The sequence below is a fragment of the Pleuronectes platessa genome, chromosome 3 (assembly GCF_947347685.1).
Source record: "Pleuronectes platessa chromosome 3, fPlePla1.1, whole genome shotgun sequence".
Lineage (NCBI taxonomy): Eukaryota > Metazoa > Chordata > Actinopteri > Pleuronectiformes > Pleuronectidae > Pleuronectes > Pleuronectes platessa.
The window spans coordinates 889,932-908,071 of record NC_070628.1 but is presented as its reverse complement, the minus strand read 5'-3'; the positions used below and the strand labels follow the sequence as shown (position 1 = coordinate 908,071).

The 18,140-nt window shown below is 46.0% G+C and overlaps 1 protein-coding gene across 1 annotated transcript in view; it reads left to right on the top strand.

Moving 5' to 3' along the window:
* Nucleotides 1-17,816, top strand: part of LOC128437480 (CSC1-like protein 2) — a gene marked incomplete in the record, with an annotated part of 27,655 nt that extends 9,839 nt beyond the window's left edge. Inside the window, 23 exon segments of the mRNA XM_053419657.1 lie at nt 205-417; nt 585-664; nt 1,245-1,283; nt 2,453-2,543; nt 3,364-3,401; nt 3,967-4,109; nt 4,612-4,663; nt 5,113-5,221; nt 5,322-5,392; nt 5,675-5,755; nt 5,977-6,100; nt 7,926-8,059; nt 8,210-8,347; nt 8,452-8,605; nt 10,062-10,168; nt 10,357-10,443; nt 10,530-10,595; nt 10,755-10,917; nt 11,023-11,128; nt 11,702-11,869; nt 12,037-12,152; nt 12,230-12,313; nt 12,592-17,816. Coding sequence (XP_053275632.1) covers nt 205-417; nt 585-664; nt 1,245-1,283; nt 2,453-2,543; nt 3,364-3,401; nt 3,967-4,109; nt 4,612-4,663; nt 5,113-5,221; nt 5,322-5,392; nt 5,675-5,755; nt 5,977-6,100; nt 7,926-8,059; nt 8,210-8,347; nt 8,452-8,605; nt 10,062-10,168; nt 10,357-10,443; nt 10,530-10,595; nt 10,755-10,917; nt 11,023-11,128; nt 11,702-11,869; nt 12,037-12,152; nt 12,230-12,313; nt 12,592-12,795 — 2,568 coding nt within the window.
* Between the last annotated feature and the right edge of the window lie 324 nt (nt 17,817-18,140).

Below are 18,140 nucleotides of genomic sequence, written 5' to 3'. Positions count from 1 at the left end.
AAAATGATTTGAAGTAAAATATGGAGCTGCTACAAAAGGGAAATGCAGAATAAATATTATTGCAGATAAAAATAAATAAAACGAAAATAATTACAATCGCAATAACCCTAACCCAATCCAGTAAATACTGATGTTGTACTTGTAGTCATATTGAAGGTTTCCAGATCTCTGTAACATGTTGCTAATGAAGTTCTCCTCCCTCAGGTCCAGCATGCTGCAGTGAGCATGCTCCGGCTGCTGATCGTGACCATGGCCATCTTCGGGGGGGGCCAGACGTGTGGCGGTCAGGACAACTGCTCGGCCAACAGCGAGTCCAAAGATTACTGCTACTCTGCTCGAATCCGCAGCACGGTGCTGCAGGGCCTGTCGTTCGGGGGCGTGCCCACCGTGCTCGCCCTGGACTTCATGTGCTTCCTGGTGAGTCCCTGCGCCATGCCACACAACAGTGTTGCATTGTGGGAGCTGCTGTTTTGTTGTTCCCGTCGACAGTGGAGGTCGACAATTTGTTGTACTGTGTTTCTGTGACCTTTGACATCTCGGCCACCATGAGACGTCTAACAGGAAGTCTTTGTCTTTCTGTCCAGGTGCTGCTCTTTGTCTTCTCTATTCTGCGGAAGGTTGCGTGGGACTATGGCCGCCTGGCGCTGGTCACCGACGCCGACAGGTAAACAGCTTTCAAGCTTCCAAAATGTGTGGAGGTAAGAAACAGTCCTGGACCTCATAAAGGTCTCATGGTCCAGAGGCCAGATCCCTCTTCAGTGGTGTCTGTCCATGTCAGAGGACAAGCTGGAGATTGTTAGTTCAGACCTTCTTCCAGTTATTGAGAACATTAGTCTCTTCAGGACGATGGTTCTTGAGACAGTTTCCCCTTTAGATCCTCGGTGCTCTAGTCTGTTTGACCTTTAGTCCTTCAGACCTCTACTCAGTAAGTCCTTCAGTTTACACTTTAAAACGTTAGACCTTCAGTTCTGTGACTTCCTGTGTGATCAGTCAGTTTAAATGTATGAGAACAGTCGTGTGTTGTGTTGTTGAACTGCAGTTGTGTCGTGTGTTGTGTTGTTGAACTGCAGTTGTGAAGGTTTCTGGTGAAGCCTCTCTTAAACACCGGTGACAGATGTCAGGTCTAATCTGTTGTTGGATTCTTCTTCTGTCTGAAGTGTCAGAGTTTGTGTTGCTGTTGTGTTGCTGTTGAGTTGTCGTCCTCGCAGCAACGTTTTGTTTTCTTTCTGTTTCTCGTCCTGAAGACTAAAGAAGCGTTCCAGCAACGTGGAGGAACGGGAATAGTATGTTGCTGCTTCCTCCGTGTTTGGTTTGACTGCTAACATCTTCCTCTTCTTCTGGTTTCATTAACAGGGTTCTGCTCTCTGATTGGTGCACTAACACAACTCCTCCTCCTTCTTCATTTCAGTGTGTGTGTGTGTGTGTGTGTGTGTGTGTGTGTGTGTGTTTAGGTATGGGGGGTTATTTGTGCCACTCACCAAATGGATGTTGTGTATTAATGAAATGCCCATCTAGTCACGAATATAAGAGGGACAGTGTAGAGGGGCTGTGCTGCCCCCTACAGGCAGGGATGAAACTGTTGTGTTCACCTGTAGCAGCTCTTCTGTTTCATCCAACACACAACATTAAACTGAAACACGTGTGTGTTTGTTGTGTAATTACAGATTAACAGAATACAAACTTTAGAGTGGAATATTTGATGTTTTGCTGCTTTCACACATGTACAGAACTCAGGAGATATCCTTACTGATTGGTTCTTTATCCGTCATGAAAAGGCTCATCTGTGGCACCAGTAGCCCCCCCCCCCCCCCCCCCCCCCCCCCCCCCCATGCCCCATGAAACTGAGCTGGGTATTTGAGTGAAGAAACTGGCTCTGGATCTGTGTGATGTGATGCTAACTGATGCAATGCTAACAGATTTGATGCTAACACTGCTCCACACTTCTCTCCACTTGAATGTTGACTCAGCCGAAGACGAGACAGAGATAACTATGAGCCGGTGAAAAGGTAACGGGCTGTTTGTGTTTGTAGCTCAGTGAGTTGTAACCACGTGACGTGCTAGTTAGCATGTTAGCTAATCCCACATGTGAGCTCTTCTAAAGGACAGAATGTGGTGAGTTCCTAGTCAACATCAAAACTCAAGATGGCCGCTCAGAAAGCTACGCACGTCACCAAACACGGTGTTGAGCTGAAGTACAAACCATCAGATCTGTCCTGAGACCCGATGAAGTGTTAACGTCTCAGAGTCTGAAGCAACACGTGGACATCAGGATACACATCTGCACTGTTCCGTGGACAGCTCTGTCTGTCCTAGCATCTATTCTACTTCCTGTTAGCTCCCCCAGTGTCTCGTGTCGGAGGAGCTAGCCTCAGTCAGCGTGGAGGTCAAAGGTCACAGTGGCTACATGCTAACAGCTAACAGTCACCTGACTCCTTCCTGTCTGTCTCCACAGTGTTGCCTCGGCTATGCACTCAGAAACGCCCGACCGCTACGAGCGCCTCACGTCCGTCTCCAGCTCCGTGGACTTCGACCAGAGAGACAACGTAAGGACCTTCATCAGTTCTCATCCTCCTCATCGACTGAGTGCACGTCCGTGACTGGGAACACTGGCTGAATGGAAACACACACTGATGGGAAACCTAGTTCCAGAAACACTGATTCAGATACAAGAGTTACACATTTCAGATACAGATATTTGAACATATATATATATATATATATATATTACTTGAAATAAGAATAAAATAATAGCCTTATGTAAAATATAAACATAAATAGACAGCTTTACTGCTTCGTTTATTATGTCAAATTAAAGTTTCATACCAGCAAACTGAAACAAGGAAACTGAAATATTCGTCAACATTGAGATTGTTTATCTTGTAATGTTGATTTTTCAAACTAAAATAAATTCTCAATCTTTTGTTTGGCTGTAATGAGCCTCCATGCCCTCTGGTGATGTGCAGCGCCCTCTGGTGGTGCAGATGTAAACTGAAGAATACGACTGGAGCTGCTCTTCTTTTAGGAAATGATCATTTTAATTTAGTCCTGATGAAGTTTGTTGTTTGTAAAGTTGAACAAACTGTACAAACTTCTTGTTGAGACGTTTTGTGTAAAGTGTGTGTTTGTTGTGTGTCTGACCAGTGAAAGTGGATTTACCAGGTTTCTGTTTGCCTTTAATCTGATAAATGATAATCCAGTTTAACACTGAGCAGGAGGTCAACCTGAGACCATGGGTCATCGGCTGAAGCTCCGCCCACACAAAAACAAAACCACAGCAGTTCTTAATCTGACTCAACTGGAAATGAGTAGAAAATGTCTGTGTTTGAGATTTTCACTTTGTGATTCGTGTGTTCCGACCTGCAGGGCTTCTGCTCGTGGCTGACGGCCATCTTCAGAATAAAGTGAGTCAAAGGTTCAATCCTCACTTTGATCATCTGACATATCAGACCTGTGTTTTATATGTAGCTCACTCGTTTTCTTACTTTGTGTTTTCATACCTGTAGTTTTTATCAAGGTAACGTTTCCTTTGGTGGCCTGTTGGTGGCGTTAGAGCCTCTTCGTGCACGGGTCAGCGTTTTGTTGGTCAGAGGAGTAAAAAGTGACTTTTTATCCAGTTTGATTTTTTTTTTTTATGATGCATAACTATGGTTGACCTGACGGCTAGTGTTTCTGATTGACATCTGAGCTGAACCCTTATTGGTCAAGAGTGTGTATGGGGCGGGACCTCGTTACCACAGCTCCACTCCTCGACCACTGCTGCACCGACTCTGACTGCAAATGATGTCATCTCCACAAGATGGCAGCGTTGTATCTGAGATATTTTGGCTTCATGTCTGGAGGAGTGGAGATGTGGCGTCCATCTTTTTTACTCTGTGGTTGTGACTGAGATGCCCCCTGGTGGCAGAAAGCTTTATTTTGTGTGTTCAACTTTACAAAAGTGTCTTACTTTGATTGGTTCTCCTGCAGGGATGAAGAGATCAGAGAGAAATGTGGGGAGGACGCTGTTCACTACCTTTCCTTCCAGCGCCACATCATCGGCCTGCTGGTCGTGGTCGGAGTCCTCTCCGTCGGCATCGTCCTGCCCGTCAACTTCTCTGGAGACCTTCTAGGTAAGAACATCTGCACCACACCTGTGGGAGCTCAGTCTATACAAAGACATGTGTCTTTAAACGCAGCTCATAGATGTCCTCAGCAGCCGGACAGAAACCTGTGGACTCTGGTCCTGAGTTGTCTCTCACTGTGTTCTCGTCTGGTTGGTTTTAGTCAGAATTATCAGTAAAGATGCGTTCCTAAGCCAAGGAGTACCCGGACCTCCTTCTGAAGAAGGTACAGCAGGTGCTCTGTGTTAGTCTGATGGTAGACGTGGTTTTAGTTGAACCTGGATCAGTGTGGTCAGAACGTGTAGCTCTGTGTTTCAGTAGAGTAGTGATTCACTCGTCAGTCCGACCATGAGATATGATCGAAAACTCCTGCTGCTAGGGGAACTTAAAGTTTAGCTTGTTTTGTCCACTGCTGATTTCTGGAAGGAAAATATAATTTCACATGAAGAAATGAGCAGTTTCAGCTCTAACGTGTTTCCTGACGAAAAACTTCTTCTGGTCTTTGTTCTAGAAAACAACGCTTACAGCTTCGGACGCACCACGATAGCCAACCTTCAGTCTGGGTGAGTCACCGCTGCTGGAAGACGGGGGCTTCTGATTGGCCCAGATGTGACCATGTGATCATTGCTAGTTATCAGATCCAGAATAGAAAGGAAGAGTTAATGGCTTGTGAGCCTTTGGGAGCTTTTAATGTGAAACATGCACCGGAATAGATGAGTTCAATGACAAGAGCTTAACAACAATAAAAAAATACGTCAAAGCAGAAAACTGGCGTTAATCGGATAATCGTATGTTTAGCCTAGCTTAGCACAAAGACTTGAAGCAGAGGGAAACTGTTAGCATAGCTTAGCACAAAGACTTGAAGCAGAGCGAACCTGTTAGATTAGCTTAGCACAAAGAGTTAGCTTGGCTCCAAAGTTAAGACTCCTCCAGCATTTGAAAGTCAGTAGGTTTGAACTAACGATTAAAATGTTCAAATATAGTTTTTAAATGAAATGAATGTTTTGTTCAGGACGAATCTGCTGTGGCTCCACACCTCGTTCGCCTTCATGTATCTGCTCCTGACCGTCTACAGCATGAGGAGACACACGTCCAAGATGCACTACAAGGAGGACGACCTGGTACGAGTCCTCAGGACACTGGAGAGGACACGTCTCATTGCTGCTGCTCCTCCAGCTCTCACACATGTTCACTGTCTAATCCCAGTTTTGTGTCTTGCAGGTGAAACGAACTTTATTCATTAACTGCATCTCTAAATACGCTGAGGAGAGTCAGATCAAGCAGCACTTTGAGTAAGTTCCCTGGATCACATCGTCCTGTGGGGATGAGCAAACAGTACAGATGTATAATTACAGATTATATGACGACAGCAGGTTATAGGACACGCCCCTCCATCATGTGGAGCCATGCCAGCTGGCGTTGGGCGAGAGGCTGGGTTTAACCAGACGGGTTCAAAGAAAGTGGCATTATTCAAAATGAAAACATTTGTAGTTTTGAATAGTTTTGTTGGTGAAGAAGAAGAAGAAGTTGTCGGTGACCCTTCAGAGGCTTGAGCTGGTTCTCTCTGTTTGCAGACAGGCGTATGAGAACTGCACCGTGCTGGAGGCTCGGATCTGCTACAACGTGGCCAAGCTGATGTCTCTGAATGCAGAGAGGTGAGACAGACGGGCCCAGTGCATGCTGGGATACGACCAAACCTCTGCTTCTTCAGAGTCCTGAGTCTGACAAACAACTAACAAATCTGCAGAACGTCCTGCAGAATCTTAATGTCTTTAAGTTTCCTCCAGTATCTCATTGATCGTCTGTCCATCACTGAGTTCACTGCAGCTGGTCCCAGTGCAGCTGCTGTAAGGACACGTGTGTTTGTGTTCTACAGGAAGAAGACGGAGCGCAGTAAGAAGTTCTTCACCGACCTGATGGCCAAGGAACACGTTCCCACCATGATCAACCCCAAACCCTGTGGACACCTGTGCTGCTGCGCCATCACCGGCTGCGAGGAGGTGAGGCTCCTGAGCTGCAGCTGTTCAGCATCTCAGATTCATGAAGAGAACATGTCTCAGTGAATCTGGACAGATCAGTTTGATCGTTTCTGTTCAGATCTGCAGGAGGAACAAGGTTCAGCTCATATTCATGTTCTTCAAAGTTTGATTTGGACAAACGCCAACTTCCAAACAAAGTGATCACAGTTTTGACATCAAATGACATCATCTCAGAGGTGTAAAAGTACTGAAATATTGTACTCAAGTAAAAGTACCTTTACTTTGATGAAATTTTAAGTACAAGTAAAAGTACCCATCCAAAAATCTATTCAAGTAAAAGTAAAAAGTAGTCCATTTAAAATGTACTCTAAGTAAAAGTTACTTAGTTACTTCCAACAACTTGATGGGGGCTGCTACTATACAGTGCAAAAAGGACAAGGGGTCATAGATCCAATCCATAACAGTTATTTTTGATTGAAGGAGAATCTTTACATATATAAGTGCAATGACATTAAAAATGTCCAACACTAAACATTTAAGAAGTTCTGGGAGGACATGTCAAGACATGAACCACATGACAGCTAAAATAAAAAAGTTAAAATGCCGCTGTCCCACTGTATATTTAAACTTTTGGTTAAACTTTGGTCCACCTTTAGAACACTAGTCTACAAACTCTTGTTGAGTTTGAACAGCAGTGAACAGCATCCAGCACAGCCCAAGAGTCGCTCGCAGGCGGCCGAGGCAGGTAGGCCAGTAGGCTATTGAGTCTCAGGCAGTGTTGTTCAAAAGAACGCGTTCATTAAACACGTTCATTTTTATGAGAACGTTGAACTGAACGCAACTTAATGACAAATAATGTTTTTGAACGGTGAACACGTTCATATTATCTGAGGTCTAGCTAAAACGTTACGGAATGTTTTCCTTCTCCTGAGGAGAGACGCTGTCTAATCGAACGCTTGCACCATGTCGTTGTTGTGTTTATTTGAAAATAAAGCAGTCTTACAGGGCAATATACCGTCTGAAAGTTACAATTCCGTTTTTGTGGAAAATCATTTGAAAAAAAAATAAAGGGGGGCCGCCAGTAGTGAAGCTTGCATAGAGCGCCAAATGTTGTAGGGCCGGCCCTGTGTAGCGCAGTGATTCTCAAACTGCGCGGAGGCACAACATGTGGGGCCCGCGACCGGGACGGGAAAATGCGAGGCGGAACTAATATTCTATCTGAACTAATGTGTTGACGCCCACATGTCTTTAACGGCAGAGCAGTAAACAAATCACTCTTTCACCGGAGCCCGGGGTCTGAACCCGCGGCTCTGCAGCTGCTCTGCAGCCGCTCTGCAGCCGCTCTGCAGTGGCTCCCTGTGCAGTGCTCTGCGTGTTGCACATAGTGAACAGTGAACTTTACGATCAGTTCTCATATGTTGAACATGCACGTGAGGGAACCTCATCCACCCCATGCAGCTTCTACCACTGCAGTGAGAATTGCCTTGTGCCTTGAACTATGTTTTGTTTTTTTACCCAGTAACGGCTGTAATTTCCAAAGTAGCGAAGTACAATACTTCAGTCAAAATCTACATAAGTAAAAGTAAAATTACCCATTTCAAAAAATTACAAAGTACACAAAAAAACTACTCAATTACAGTAACGTGAGTAACTGTAATTCGTTACTTTACACCTCTGCATCATCTGCAGTCAGTCGCTGCAGAGGGAGGTTTATTATCAGTGCTGCTTTCAGCCAACATCTGGCGCCACCTGCAGGTCAAGAGCTGGTCATAGCTCACATACAGGAACATGTAGAACCTGAAAGGATGAAAGTCCGAAACATGCTAAAGCTGATGTGTTGGTGCAGGAGGAGGCGGTGAGCTTCTACACCAAGAGAGAGTCCAAGCTGAAGGAGGAGTACAGGAAGGAGAAGGAGAAGGTCCACACCAAGCCGCTGGGCATGGCCTTCGTCACCTTCCAGAACGAGTCCATGACCTCTGTGTGAGCCCCGCCCCCATGATGACACCCACTCACTTCATGCATTAGTTGGTCTTTACATCATTTGTTTGTACTAAATTAAATTAACAATGCTGTTACCCCGCCTCTTTCTGTGACCCCGCCCCTCCATCTGGCTCCACCTCCTCTCCGCAGTATTTTGAAAGATTTTAACGCGTGTCAAGTTCAGGGATGTCGGTGTCGACAGGAGCCGCGCTCCTCCCAGTTCAGTGAGGTTCTCCACGTTCACAACTGGAGCGTTTCATACGCACCTGACCCGCAGAACGTCCGCTGGTACGTCCACAAGCTCCACCCACAAGCTCCACCCGCCTCACACCACACCGAACCAACAAACCCCTTCAGATCAGCTGATGCTGTGTGCTGGTTTGTTCCTGCAGGGAACATCTGTCGCTGGGTGGGATCTCCTGGTGGATCCGCTGCTTCATCATCAACTGCATCCTCTTCCTCCTGCTCTTCTTCCTCACCACACCTGCCATCATCATCTCCACAATGGACAAGTTCAACGTCACCAAACCCGTCGAGTATCTAAACGTAAGAACCCACCAGCAGCTGTGGTACTGGTCTGAGCAGGTGCTCAGCAGAACCACTGGTTTTAATTTAAAATCTAAATCACCTCTGTCCACGGAAGTGTGTGAGCAGTGTGTGAACAGTGTGTGAGCAGTGTGTGAACAGTGTGTGAGCAGTGTGTGAGCGGTGTGTGAACAGTGTGTGAGCGGTGTGTGAGCAGTGTGTGTGTGAGCAGTGTGTGAGCGGTGTGTGAGCGGTGTGTGAACGGTGTGTGAACAGTGTGTGAGCGGTGTGTGAGCGGTGTGTGAGCGGTGTGTGAGCGGTGTGTGAACGGTGTGTGAACAGTGTGTGAGCAGTGTGTGGGCAGTGTGTGAGCAGTGTGTGAACAGTGTGTGAGCGGTGTGTGAACAGTGTGTGAGCAGTGTGTGACCAGTGTGTGAGCAGTGTGTGAACAGTGTGTGAGCAGTGTGTGAGCAGTGTGTGAGCAGTGTGTGAACAGTGTGTGAGCAGTGTGTGAACAGTGTGTGAGCAGTGTGTGAGCAGTGTGTGAGCAGTGTGTGAGCAGTGTGTGAACAGTGTGTGAACAGTGTGTGAGCAGTGTGTGAGCAGTGTGTGAACAGTGTGTGAGCAGTGTGTGAGCAGTGTGTGAGCAGTGTGTGAACAGTGTGTGAGCAGTGTGTGAGCAGTGTGTGAGCAGTGTGTGAGCAGTGTGTGAGCAGTGTGTGAGCAGTGTGTGAGCAGTGTGTGAGCAGTGTGTGAGCAGTGTGTGAGCAGTGTGTGAGCAGTGTGTGAACAGTGTGTGAACAGTGTGTGAGCAGTGTGTGAGCAGTGTGTGAGCAGTGTGTGAGCAGTGTGTGAGCAGTGTGTGAGCAGTGTGTGAGCAGTGTGTGAGCAGTGTGTGAACAGTGTGTGAGCAGTGTGTGAGCAGTGTGTGAACAGTGTGTGAGCAGTGTGTCGAGCGTGGGGCTGAGAACACATCCTTGTTGGGTACCAGTGTCCATCCCAGTGTTCTAATGGTTCGATCACAATTGCAAGTAATAAGGGGGGCAGGGGGGGCCCTTGTCTTGTGTGTGAGATGCAGAGAGCATTTACCATGATGACAGCCCCTTGTGGGTGTTGATACAACATGACACAGCCAATCGCAATTCAAATTCTTTAAGTGTAAAAACCTCAAACCTCCCATGCTCTGCAATCAAACTCTTCTTCTGTGTTCACTGAGACCACCTTGCAGATTATTCTACTGGCACAGTGGAAAATGTTAATTTACTGATAATATATTGACAGTATAAGGGAAGTAAGTCTCAGTGTGTGTTGGTCCAGATGATTACACAACCCAGGAGTTTTCAAACTAAAACGAGACCAGCAGCGTTTACACAAGTCTCTGAATCCACCCCCCCGAGCTGAACCAGAGCAACAGGGAGGAGTCTAGAGATTAGAACTTGTCTGTGTGGGCGGAGCCTGACTCTGACTCTCTCTCCAGAATCCCATCGTCACTCAGTTCTTCCCGACTCTGCTTCTCTGGGCGTTCTCTGCTCTGCTGCCGACCATCGTCTATTACTCTGCGTTCTTCGAGGCTCACTGGACCAGGTAACTTCCTCTTCATCATCTTCATCAGTGTCAGGACGAACACATGACATTACCACTGTGATGTTAAAGCTAGCTCAGGCTCAGGTCTGGGGTCAAGACAAGTTCGAATCACATCTGTCTCACATCAAATCAAAGTCTTTGGTTAGGACTTTGATTTGACCCTGACTTGACCTCTCATGTGTTTGCAGGTCTGGAGAAAACAGGACAACGATGCACAAGTGTTACACCTTCCTGATCTTCATGGTGCTGCTGCTTCCTTCTCTGGGCCTCAGCAGGTGATGACACGTTCAGACTGTAAGAATCTGACGTGACCTTCGACCTCCGGTGTGCGAACTAAACCGTCCCTGTCTGTCTGTTTCAGTCTGGATGTCTTCTTCCGTTGGCTCTTCGATAGAAAGTTCCTGGCTGATGCTAAAGTCCGATTTGAGTGAGCCCAGAACATTTATACATTCAGGTTTCTGATTACACTGATGGTTGTTATTCAATGAATTTTCCTGAACATAGTTAAAATAAAACCTCTTAGGTTGAAACACCTCAGTTGCCTCACAGCGGTGACTTCCTGTCGTTGATCACCTTGTTCCTGCAGGTGCGTCTTCCTGCCGGATAACGGAGCTTTCTTCGTGAATTATGTCATCGCCTCTGCGTTCATCGGAAACGCCATGGACCTGCTGAGGATCCCGGGTCTGCTCATGTACATGATCCGACTCTGCCTGGCTCGCTCGGCCGCCGACCGCCGCAACGTCAAGAGGGTGAGATCCGTCTGTAGTCACGTCTGTTGTTATTGACCATGTCGGCCTCATGGGGGCGCTGCTGTGATTCCATACTGATGAAGTCGTGACGTGTGGTCCCTCCAGCACCAGGCCTATGAGTTCCAGTTCGGAGTGGCTTACGCCTGGATGATGAACGTCTTCACGGTGGTGATGGCCTACAGCATCACCTGCCCCATCATCGTCCCCTTCGGTCAGTCAACACCACACACTGTCCACAGCAGTATATATCTCACAGTGGCAGTACTACAATACTGTCCAAGTACTGATGTACTGATACTAGAAAGCAGTGCAAATCAAACTTCAATCACATCAGAATCTAAAATCTGATGTTTTGTCTCTGAGTCTGAATCTTCATGTGTTTGTTTCATCTGATCTGGTCGTTTTGGTTTCACGTTGTTATTTAGGGACGATGACATACGTACGTCATCGCCTACGTGGGCGGAGTCTCCCTATACTTGACTCTGATTGGTTTGTAGACGGCGTCTGACATCGTCTATTTGTCGGGGGGGGGGGTAGTCGTTTTTCAGATTTTAATAGAGAAAAATAATTATAAAAGCATTTGGATGCAATGGTGACATCATGATGGTATCAGTACCAGCATCAGCACCTTCAGGCGTAGTACTCCACAGTACTTCAGTGCTCCAGTGTACTCCAAAGTACTTCAGTGCTCCAGTGTACTCCACAGTACTTCAGTGCTCCAGAGTACTCCACAGTACTCAGAGTATATTAAAGCCCCTGTGTGACTCACCTGCCCCCCCTGCAGGTCTGATGTACATGCTGCTGAAACACCTGGTGGACCGATACAACATGTACTACGCCTACCTGCCGTCCAAACTGGACAAGAAGATCCACTCGGGAGCCGTCACCCAGGTGGTGGCTGCCCCCATCCTCTGCCTCTTCTGGCTGCTCTTCTTCTCCACTATGCGCACAGGTAAACATCGCCCCCTGCTGGACAAACCGCTAGGCCCCATTTTCTACTCAATCGGTTCCCTTCTCAAATCAGTCAAATCCTGATCAAAATGAAAGGAATGCTCCAGGATTAAGTGTCGTGATGGTTATGACCTGTATTTAAAGTGCTAACAAATGCTAATGTGACAGGTTTTGAGACAGCGACCTCCATGTTCACTCTGGTGGTGCTGATCGTCACCATCGTGGTCTCTCTGTCCCACATCTGTTTCGGACACTTCAAGTACCTCAGTGCTCACAACTACAAGGTAAAGCTGCTAGACACTGAGAATGAGACGAGATGGAGTTGTTCAGGACACTGTCTCACTGAGCGTCTTTTCCTCAGATCGACACCAAGAAGGCTGATGCAGCCACTGTTGAGAACGGACGTCCAGCTCGTCCCACGTCCTCGCCCGTCACCAAATCTCAGGTGAGAAGACGTTACTAACTCAAGTGGGGGTTTTGTTTGAAAGAGTTTTAAATCTCCAGTTTATTGTAGTAACAGCACCTTGTCAGTAGGGGTGCTGCGGCCCCTCAGCACCCCTACTTCCAGCATTGTTGGTCCGATCGGATAATGGTTAATCCTTAGGGTTTCATTATTTTGCAAATGAGTCAGAATATTTTAAACTTCATCGTAGGATGTGAGCTCTGTTTGGTCTCCCCTGCTTGTTGACCTGGTTCTTGGGGTTTTCTCTGGTCCCACAGCAGCAGCAGCAGCAGCAGCAGCAGCAGCAGATGTACATCGCCCAGGTGCTGCAGGACCCAAACTCGGACGAGCCAGGGGGGGGCAGCGGCGAGGAGGACCGCGGGTCATCCCAGGATGAGGAGCTGCTGAACGGAGGACACAGCATCAACGAGGCGGATTTCCAGTCAGGGGAGGACAGTCTGATAGCCAACGAGGTCCGCCAGTAGCTGGAGGTGGAACCAAAGGGAGCAGGCGGAGCTAGCTGAGTCCTCACCCACACAACATGTGGAGAATTAATGTGAATCACAACACAAATGCAGATAAACAAAAAGACAGACACAGTTAGCTCCACCCCCTCCCTGCTCGAAGACTTGACCCTGATCTTTGACGCCGGCGCTGGGTCGCCAGTATCCAGTCCTGCTTGTCTGTGGAAACTTGGTGGACATCAAACTGTTTCGCAGGAAGTCACTGTACATAACCACAAAGCCAAAAGTTTTCTTATTTGTTTGAGGACTGGGTTTAAGATGTTGTGCCTGGGCTGGACTTTGTTTGTTCGTCCTCGTGTCGTGACTCATCATCCCCCCCCCGGGTCGCAGGGACTCCGACCAGGGTCAGAGCTGACGCTGTCTTTTTCCTTGGACTGGTCAACGCCACCAAACTATTCCTGCTGTTGCCGTCCTCCGGTATCGGAGAGCTAATAATTCGCCAATCTCTCGTAGTGGTAGAAGCTTTGCTTACGCAGACGCATCGCGGCCTCCTTTCCCTTTTCACTTTCTCCTCTTTCTGTTTCTGGAACCCGTCGGTTGTGGATTTTGCTCGAACATTCAACTCATCACCTGGAAGTTTTGGATTTTTTTGATCTGCCAAGCTTGTGCTGCATGTTGCTGTCTGCGTTGAAGACATCGCCTCCAAGCGATGTCCGACATCACAGGACTGTAGTGAAAGCATCTGATCTCCAGTCAGTCCCAGCAGCACGTCCCCCCCCCCCCCGCTGAATGAACGTACAGCTTCTGGCTTTAGTTGGACGACTTCTCGGCCATCGAACAACTGGATTCAACACAAGGATTCCTTCCTTCCTCAGTTTTGACTTCACCTGAACTACCTTAACTAATGAATACAAGACAAAGGGAACGGGGATGTCTGTGTCTGTGTAGGTTCAGCGATCACGACTCTTCATTGGCGGGAGAACTTTGTGAAGACGCTCTGTTGTGTCCAGGTTTCCACCGGACCGTGGATCCTCAGCACCTGAAGCTGTCAGGAAGGACTCTCAAGGGAAAACGTGTTGTGTGTGTGTGTGTTTCGAAGTTTGTGTGTGTGTGTGCGTGTGTGTGCGTGTGTGTCCAGTAGCTAATCGTACACCAGCCTTCAGAATCAAAGGTTCATCACCATGTAACCAAAACACCACGTTCGGCTAACACTAACCATGTTTGACACTAAAAGTCACTTGATGTTGAGTCTTTTCACTTTTTGGTCCTGGACGTTTTAGCCTAGCATAGAACAAAAGACCAACCAGGTGCTTGTTGTATACGTTGTATCTTCTTGTTAGCATCTTTCAAAGGCTTCTTCGATATTAAGATTGAAATATTAGTGTATTGGTCCAGTTAGGTTTGCACCCCTGGCTCTAGTCGACAAAATCCAGTTGTCTCCTGTGTGGATTTGGTGAGCTAGCTTGCTAGCTACCAAAACCTGAAACACTTGACCCTTGAATCTGAGACGGAGGATCTGTGTACAAAGCGTTAGAGCACAAAATGGAGAACGTTATCGTAGCTTATCAGCTGTGTCATCACGCTGCACTAGTGTAAACTCATAGATAGAGACATGACGGACAGTTCACAGACTGTTTATGCGTTTAACACTGGAGCCAAAGTGCCCCGTTACCGACCGAGCTAACGAACTAGCTAACTGTCATTCTACTTCTTTTTCTCTTTTGATGGAGCTAAACTCACTGTTTCCTGTCTTTGTGCTGAGCTAGGCTAAACATGTCCTGGACATAGCTTAGAAAAATCTATGACGTAGCTGAATTTAATCAAAAGGACATTGAATTATCAAACATCAAGAAAATGTTAACTAGATAAATGTTCATCAGTTTGAGAATTGACTGTAACGTTGATACTGTTACGGCCAAGCTTCGGACACAGAGGCTGAGGCGGAAGTAAAGTTTAAGTATAATTTATTGGAAGTCCAATAATACGGGCAGGCAGGCAGGAAGGAAAGCAAGCAGGCAGGCAGGGGCTGGAGTCGGGGCAGTAGTCCAGCTGCTGGTCCTGGGCAGGGAGACAGAGGAAGTCAGACAGGGAATGAACAGGACCTTTTCGGAAATCTTAAATATTGTCTGTGACAACTGACTGTAACTTAGTCTATAGTCCGGCACCGACTGAGAGGAGCTTTTAAAGGCAGCTGGTCAATCAAGGCCCCAACTCCAGCACACCAGGCCCTCATCAGTAATTACTGACGCCACCTGCACACACAAGCGAGAGAGAGAGAGAGAGAGAAACTAGAAGGCAGGTGAGGCAGGGGCCATGACAGATACAGAATCTTTTGATTGTTGTCATCACTTCCTTCCTGATCGGATATCAGGCTTCGTCCGATTGTTCTTGTTTAGTCGATTGTCTCTACTCACGTTCACTTTATCCTCGTGATCACAGCTTTCACTCGATTTCTATAAAAAGCATGTTTCTAGTTTCCCCTATACAAATTTCTAATGGACATCTGTCATCCAATCAGCTTCTGGTATTGGCTTGGTCATTATACAGTGAAGAATGGTTGACGCTCTTCTACTTGCTTCTAACTACAGAGTCGTGGTTGCTACACCAACCTCTGTTCTTCAGAGCAGTGAAGAACAGGTCAGATATGAATGAACATTAATTCAAGTTATGAAATGATGACCGTTAGTTAGCAACTTAAATTAATATTTGCTCCATGATAAGTTCCATGAGTTTCTTGAAGTTACAGCTAGCTAACTCTGTCATGGGTAATGTTGGAATGGCCGATGACATTAGCTTAAACTAACAAATAAGTGTATTAGCTAATGATGTGCTGACTCTTAGCCTTAGTTAGTACTGTGGGTACTAAGCTAGTTGTCAGGACATGCTAACGCTAGCAGGTTATACGAGTAGATAAACTAAAACGGACCAAACGGGTCAAGGCAAGGAAGGCTCTCATGAAAGACTTAACCCAGTGGCATCATGGGAAATGAACTGGGATTCATGCATCCATGTCCTCACCTCAGCTTTAACATTTCTTTTTCAATAGGTATAATTCAAGTCCATTAACTGTGTCTTGTGCTGGAGGTCCTCTTACTAGAAGACGACTGTGGCTGATCTGAGTCGAGACTTCCTGGTGTCCTATGATGATTCATATCTGAATTAAGCCCTAGTGGTCAACTTCAGTAATGCAGTACGATTAAATACATAAGTAATGACACAGTCCTTGAGCAAATGTTTGTGTAGATTTAAAGCAAGTATATGTTTGGATGGGGGGACATTATTGGTTGCCTTTGCAACAGGAAATCGATGCTGACATGGCGATGCAACAACCGACAGAATAACACAAACTATACACAACACAAACTATATACAACACTAAGGTTCAGTGCAGCGACGTGCCGACAACGAAATAGTCTCAGGATGTTAGTTTTCCTACAATAATGTTTACATCAGTTTTTGTTTCTCATTTAAATTTGTCATGTTGTTCTGGTGTGTGTGTGTGTGCGTGTGCGTGTGCGTGTGTGTGTCACAGGGCTGGACTATGAAAGCTGTAGCCACCAGGATGTTAGTTATAGTCTGGTGCTACACGCCGGAGAACCTGCAGCACTTGTGTCCCGAGGATGTAGAAGTATTTTGGTTTCCTCTTCACTTCCAGCCGTCGTCCCTCAGGCGCTCCGGCCGTGATTGTTTGCACGTGGCAGTGAAGCTGATGGAGCGTCACAATGGATCTGAGGCCGGAGGTCCAGCAGCTCTCAGTCTTGAGGTTTCATCTGGAGGTTCAGCTCAGTGATCAGAAATCTCTCGTCTGCTGGAGAATCAGTTGCTAGATAATCTTAAAGTTTTCTGACAATCTTGAAATCGGACTTAAATTTGGCCGAACATTACTGGAATGTCCGTTCAGGAGCTGTTCTGGAGCTTTTGATCATATCACATGAGCTTCAGCAGCAGATGGAATAAGCAGTGAAGTGTAGATGTTTATTTTCTGATAATTTCAAGGAGGGTGGTTCATATCTGAATGAAGAACACATAATATGGTCAAAAGCTCCTGAACATCTAGTTCAGTCAAAGTTCAGGAACTGTGACTGAAATCTGATTCTTGCCATTTTTTGTTTAAATATTCAAATTGCGTGAGAGCTCAGATCTGCAGATGCGATTGTGAATTCTAAACGATCTGAGGGATCTTCTGGTGACGATGTTCTCTGACCACGAACCAGAGGTTATAACACGCTAACATGCTAATAACCGTAGAAAAGAAGTGATAGAAAGTGAAGAAAACAAAAGTTAATGTTGGTGTTGTTTCACCTCTGGAGACATCAGTTGATAGATTAGTGGGATTAGCTATGTAGCTATATACATGTTGTTTTTACGAGTAAAAACATGTATATAGCCCCTTTCAACAAAAACCTCCAGAATTCTTCCACCAACCAGATGCCTGGAGGCCAAAAGAGTCACACATGGTTTGATCCGGTTCAGTCCGGTTTGATCCGGTTCAGTCTGGTTTGATCCGGTTCAGTCTGGTTTGATCTGGTTCTGGAGCTGAGCTGAAGGTTGAGAGCTGCTGGGTTCACTGACGTCTCGATGTTATGAAGCGAAGACGCTGGTGTAAAAAAAGTGTGATATTTTTGTAACTGACTGAAGTCTTTGATACTGAAACATGTTGAAGAAACGTCGATAGCTTGTAACATGTAACTAAAGGTTTTTAATAATCAGCCGCTGCTTTTTGCTTTTGGTAGTTTTTTAAATTGTTGCTGAACTTACTGAATTGTTTGAAAATAAGAATGTGAAGAGCTGAAAGCTACTGAACCTGAGAACATGTGTAAAAAATGTGTGTAAATATTCCTGGAACTGCACCGTCATCATCGGAGATCAACACAACTCAGCGTCTCGTCGTACCGACTCCGAACTAACGTCTACTGGTCCATTTCATGCATTTAATTTATTAATGTGACACTATTTATTTTTACTTTGCTTTCCAGGTTCTATGTACAGTGAAACGTTTGTCCTATTTATGTTACTTGATCAATAAAACTTACTTCATCTTTCCAGTTTGTTCTTCTGAGTTTGGATGAACGAAGCTTTACCTGAACCTGCCTCTGAAAACACTGTACAAATAACAGGTTGGGTCTTATATACCCTCACTGATCCTCTTTATATACAGTCACTGATCATCTTTATATACAGTCACTGATCCTCTTTATATAAAGTCACTGATCATCTTTATATACAGTCACTGATCCTCTTTATATACAGTCACTGATCATCTTTATATACAGTCACTGATCCTCTTTATATAAAGTCACTGATCCTCTTTATATACAGTCACTGATCTTCTTTATATACAGTCACTGATCATCTTTATATACAGT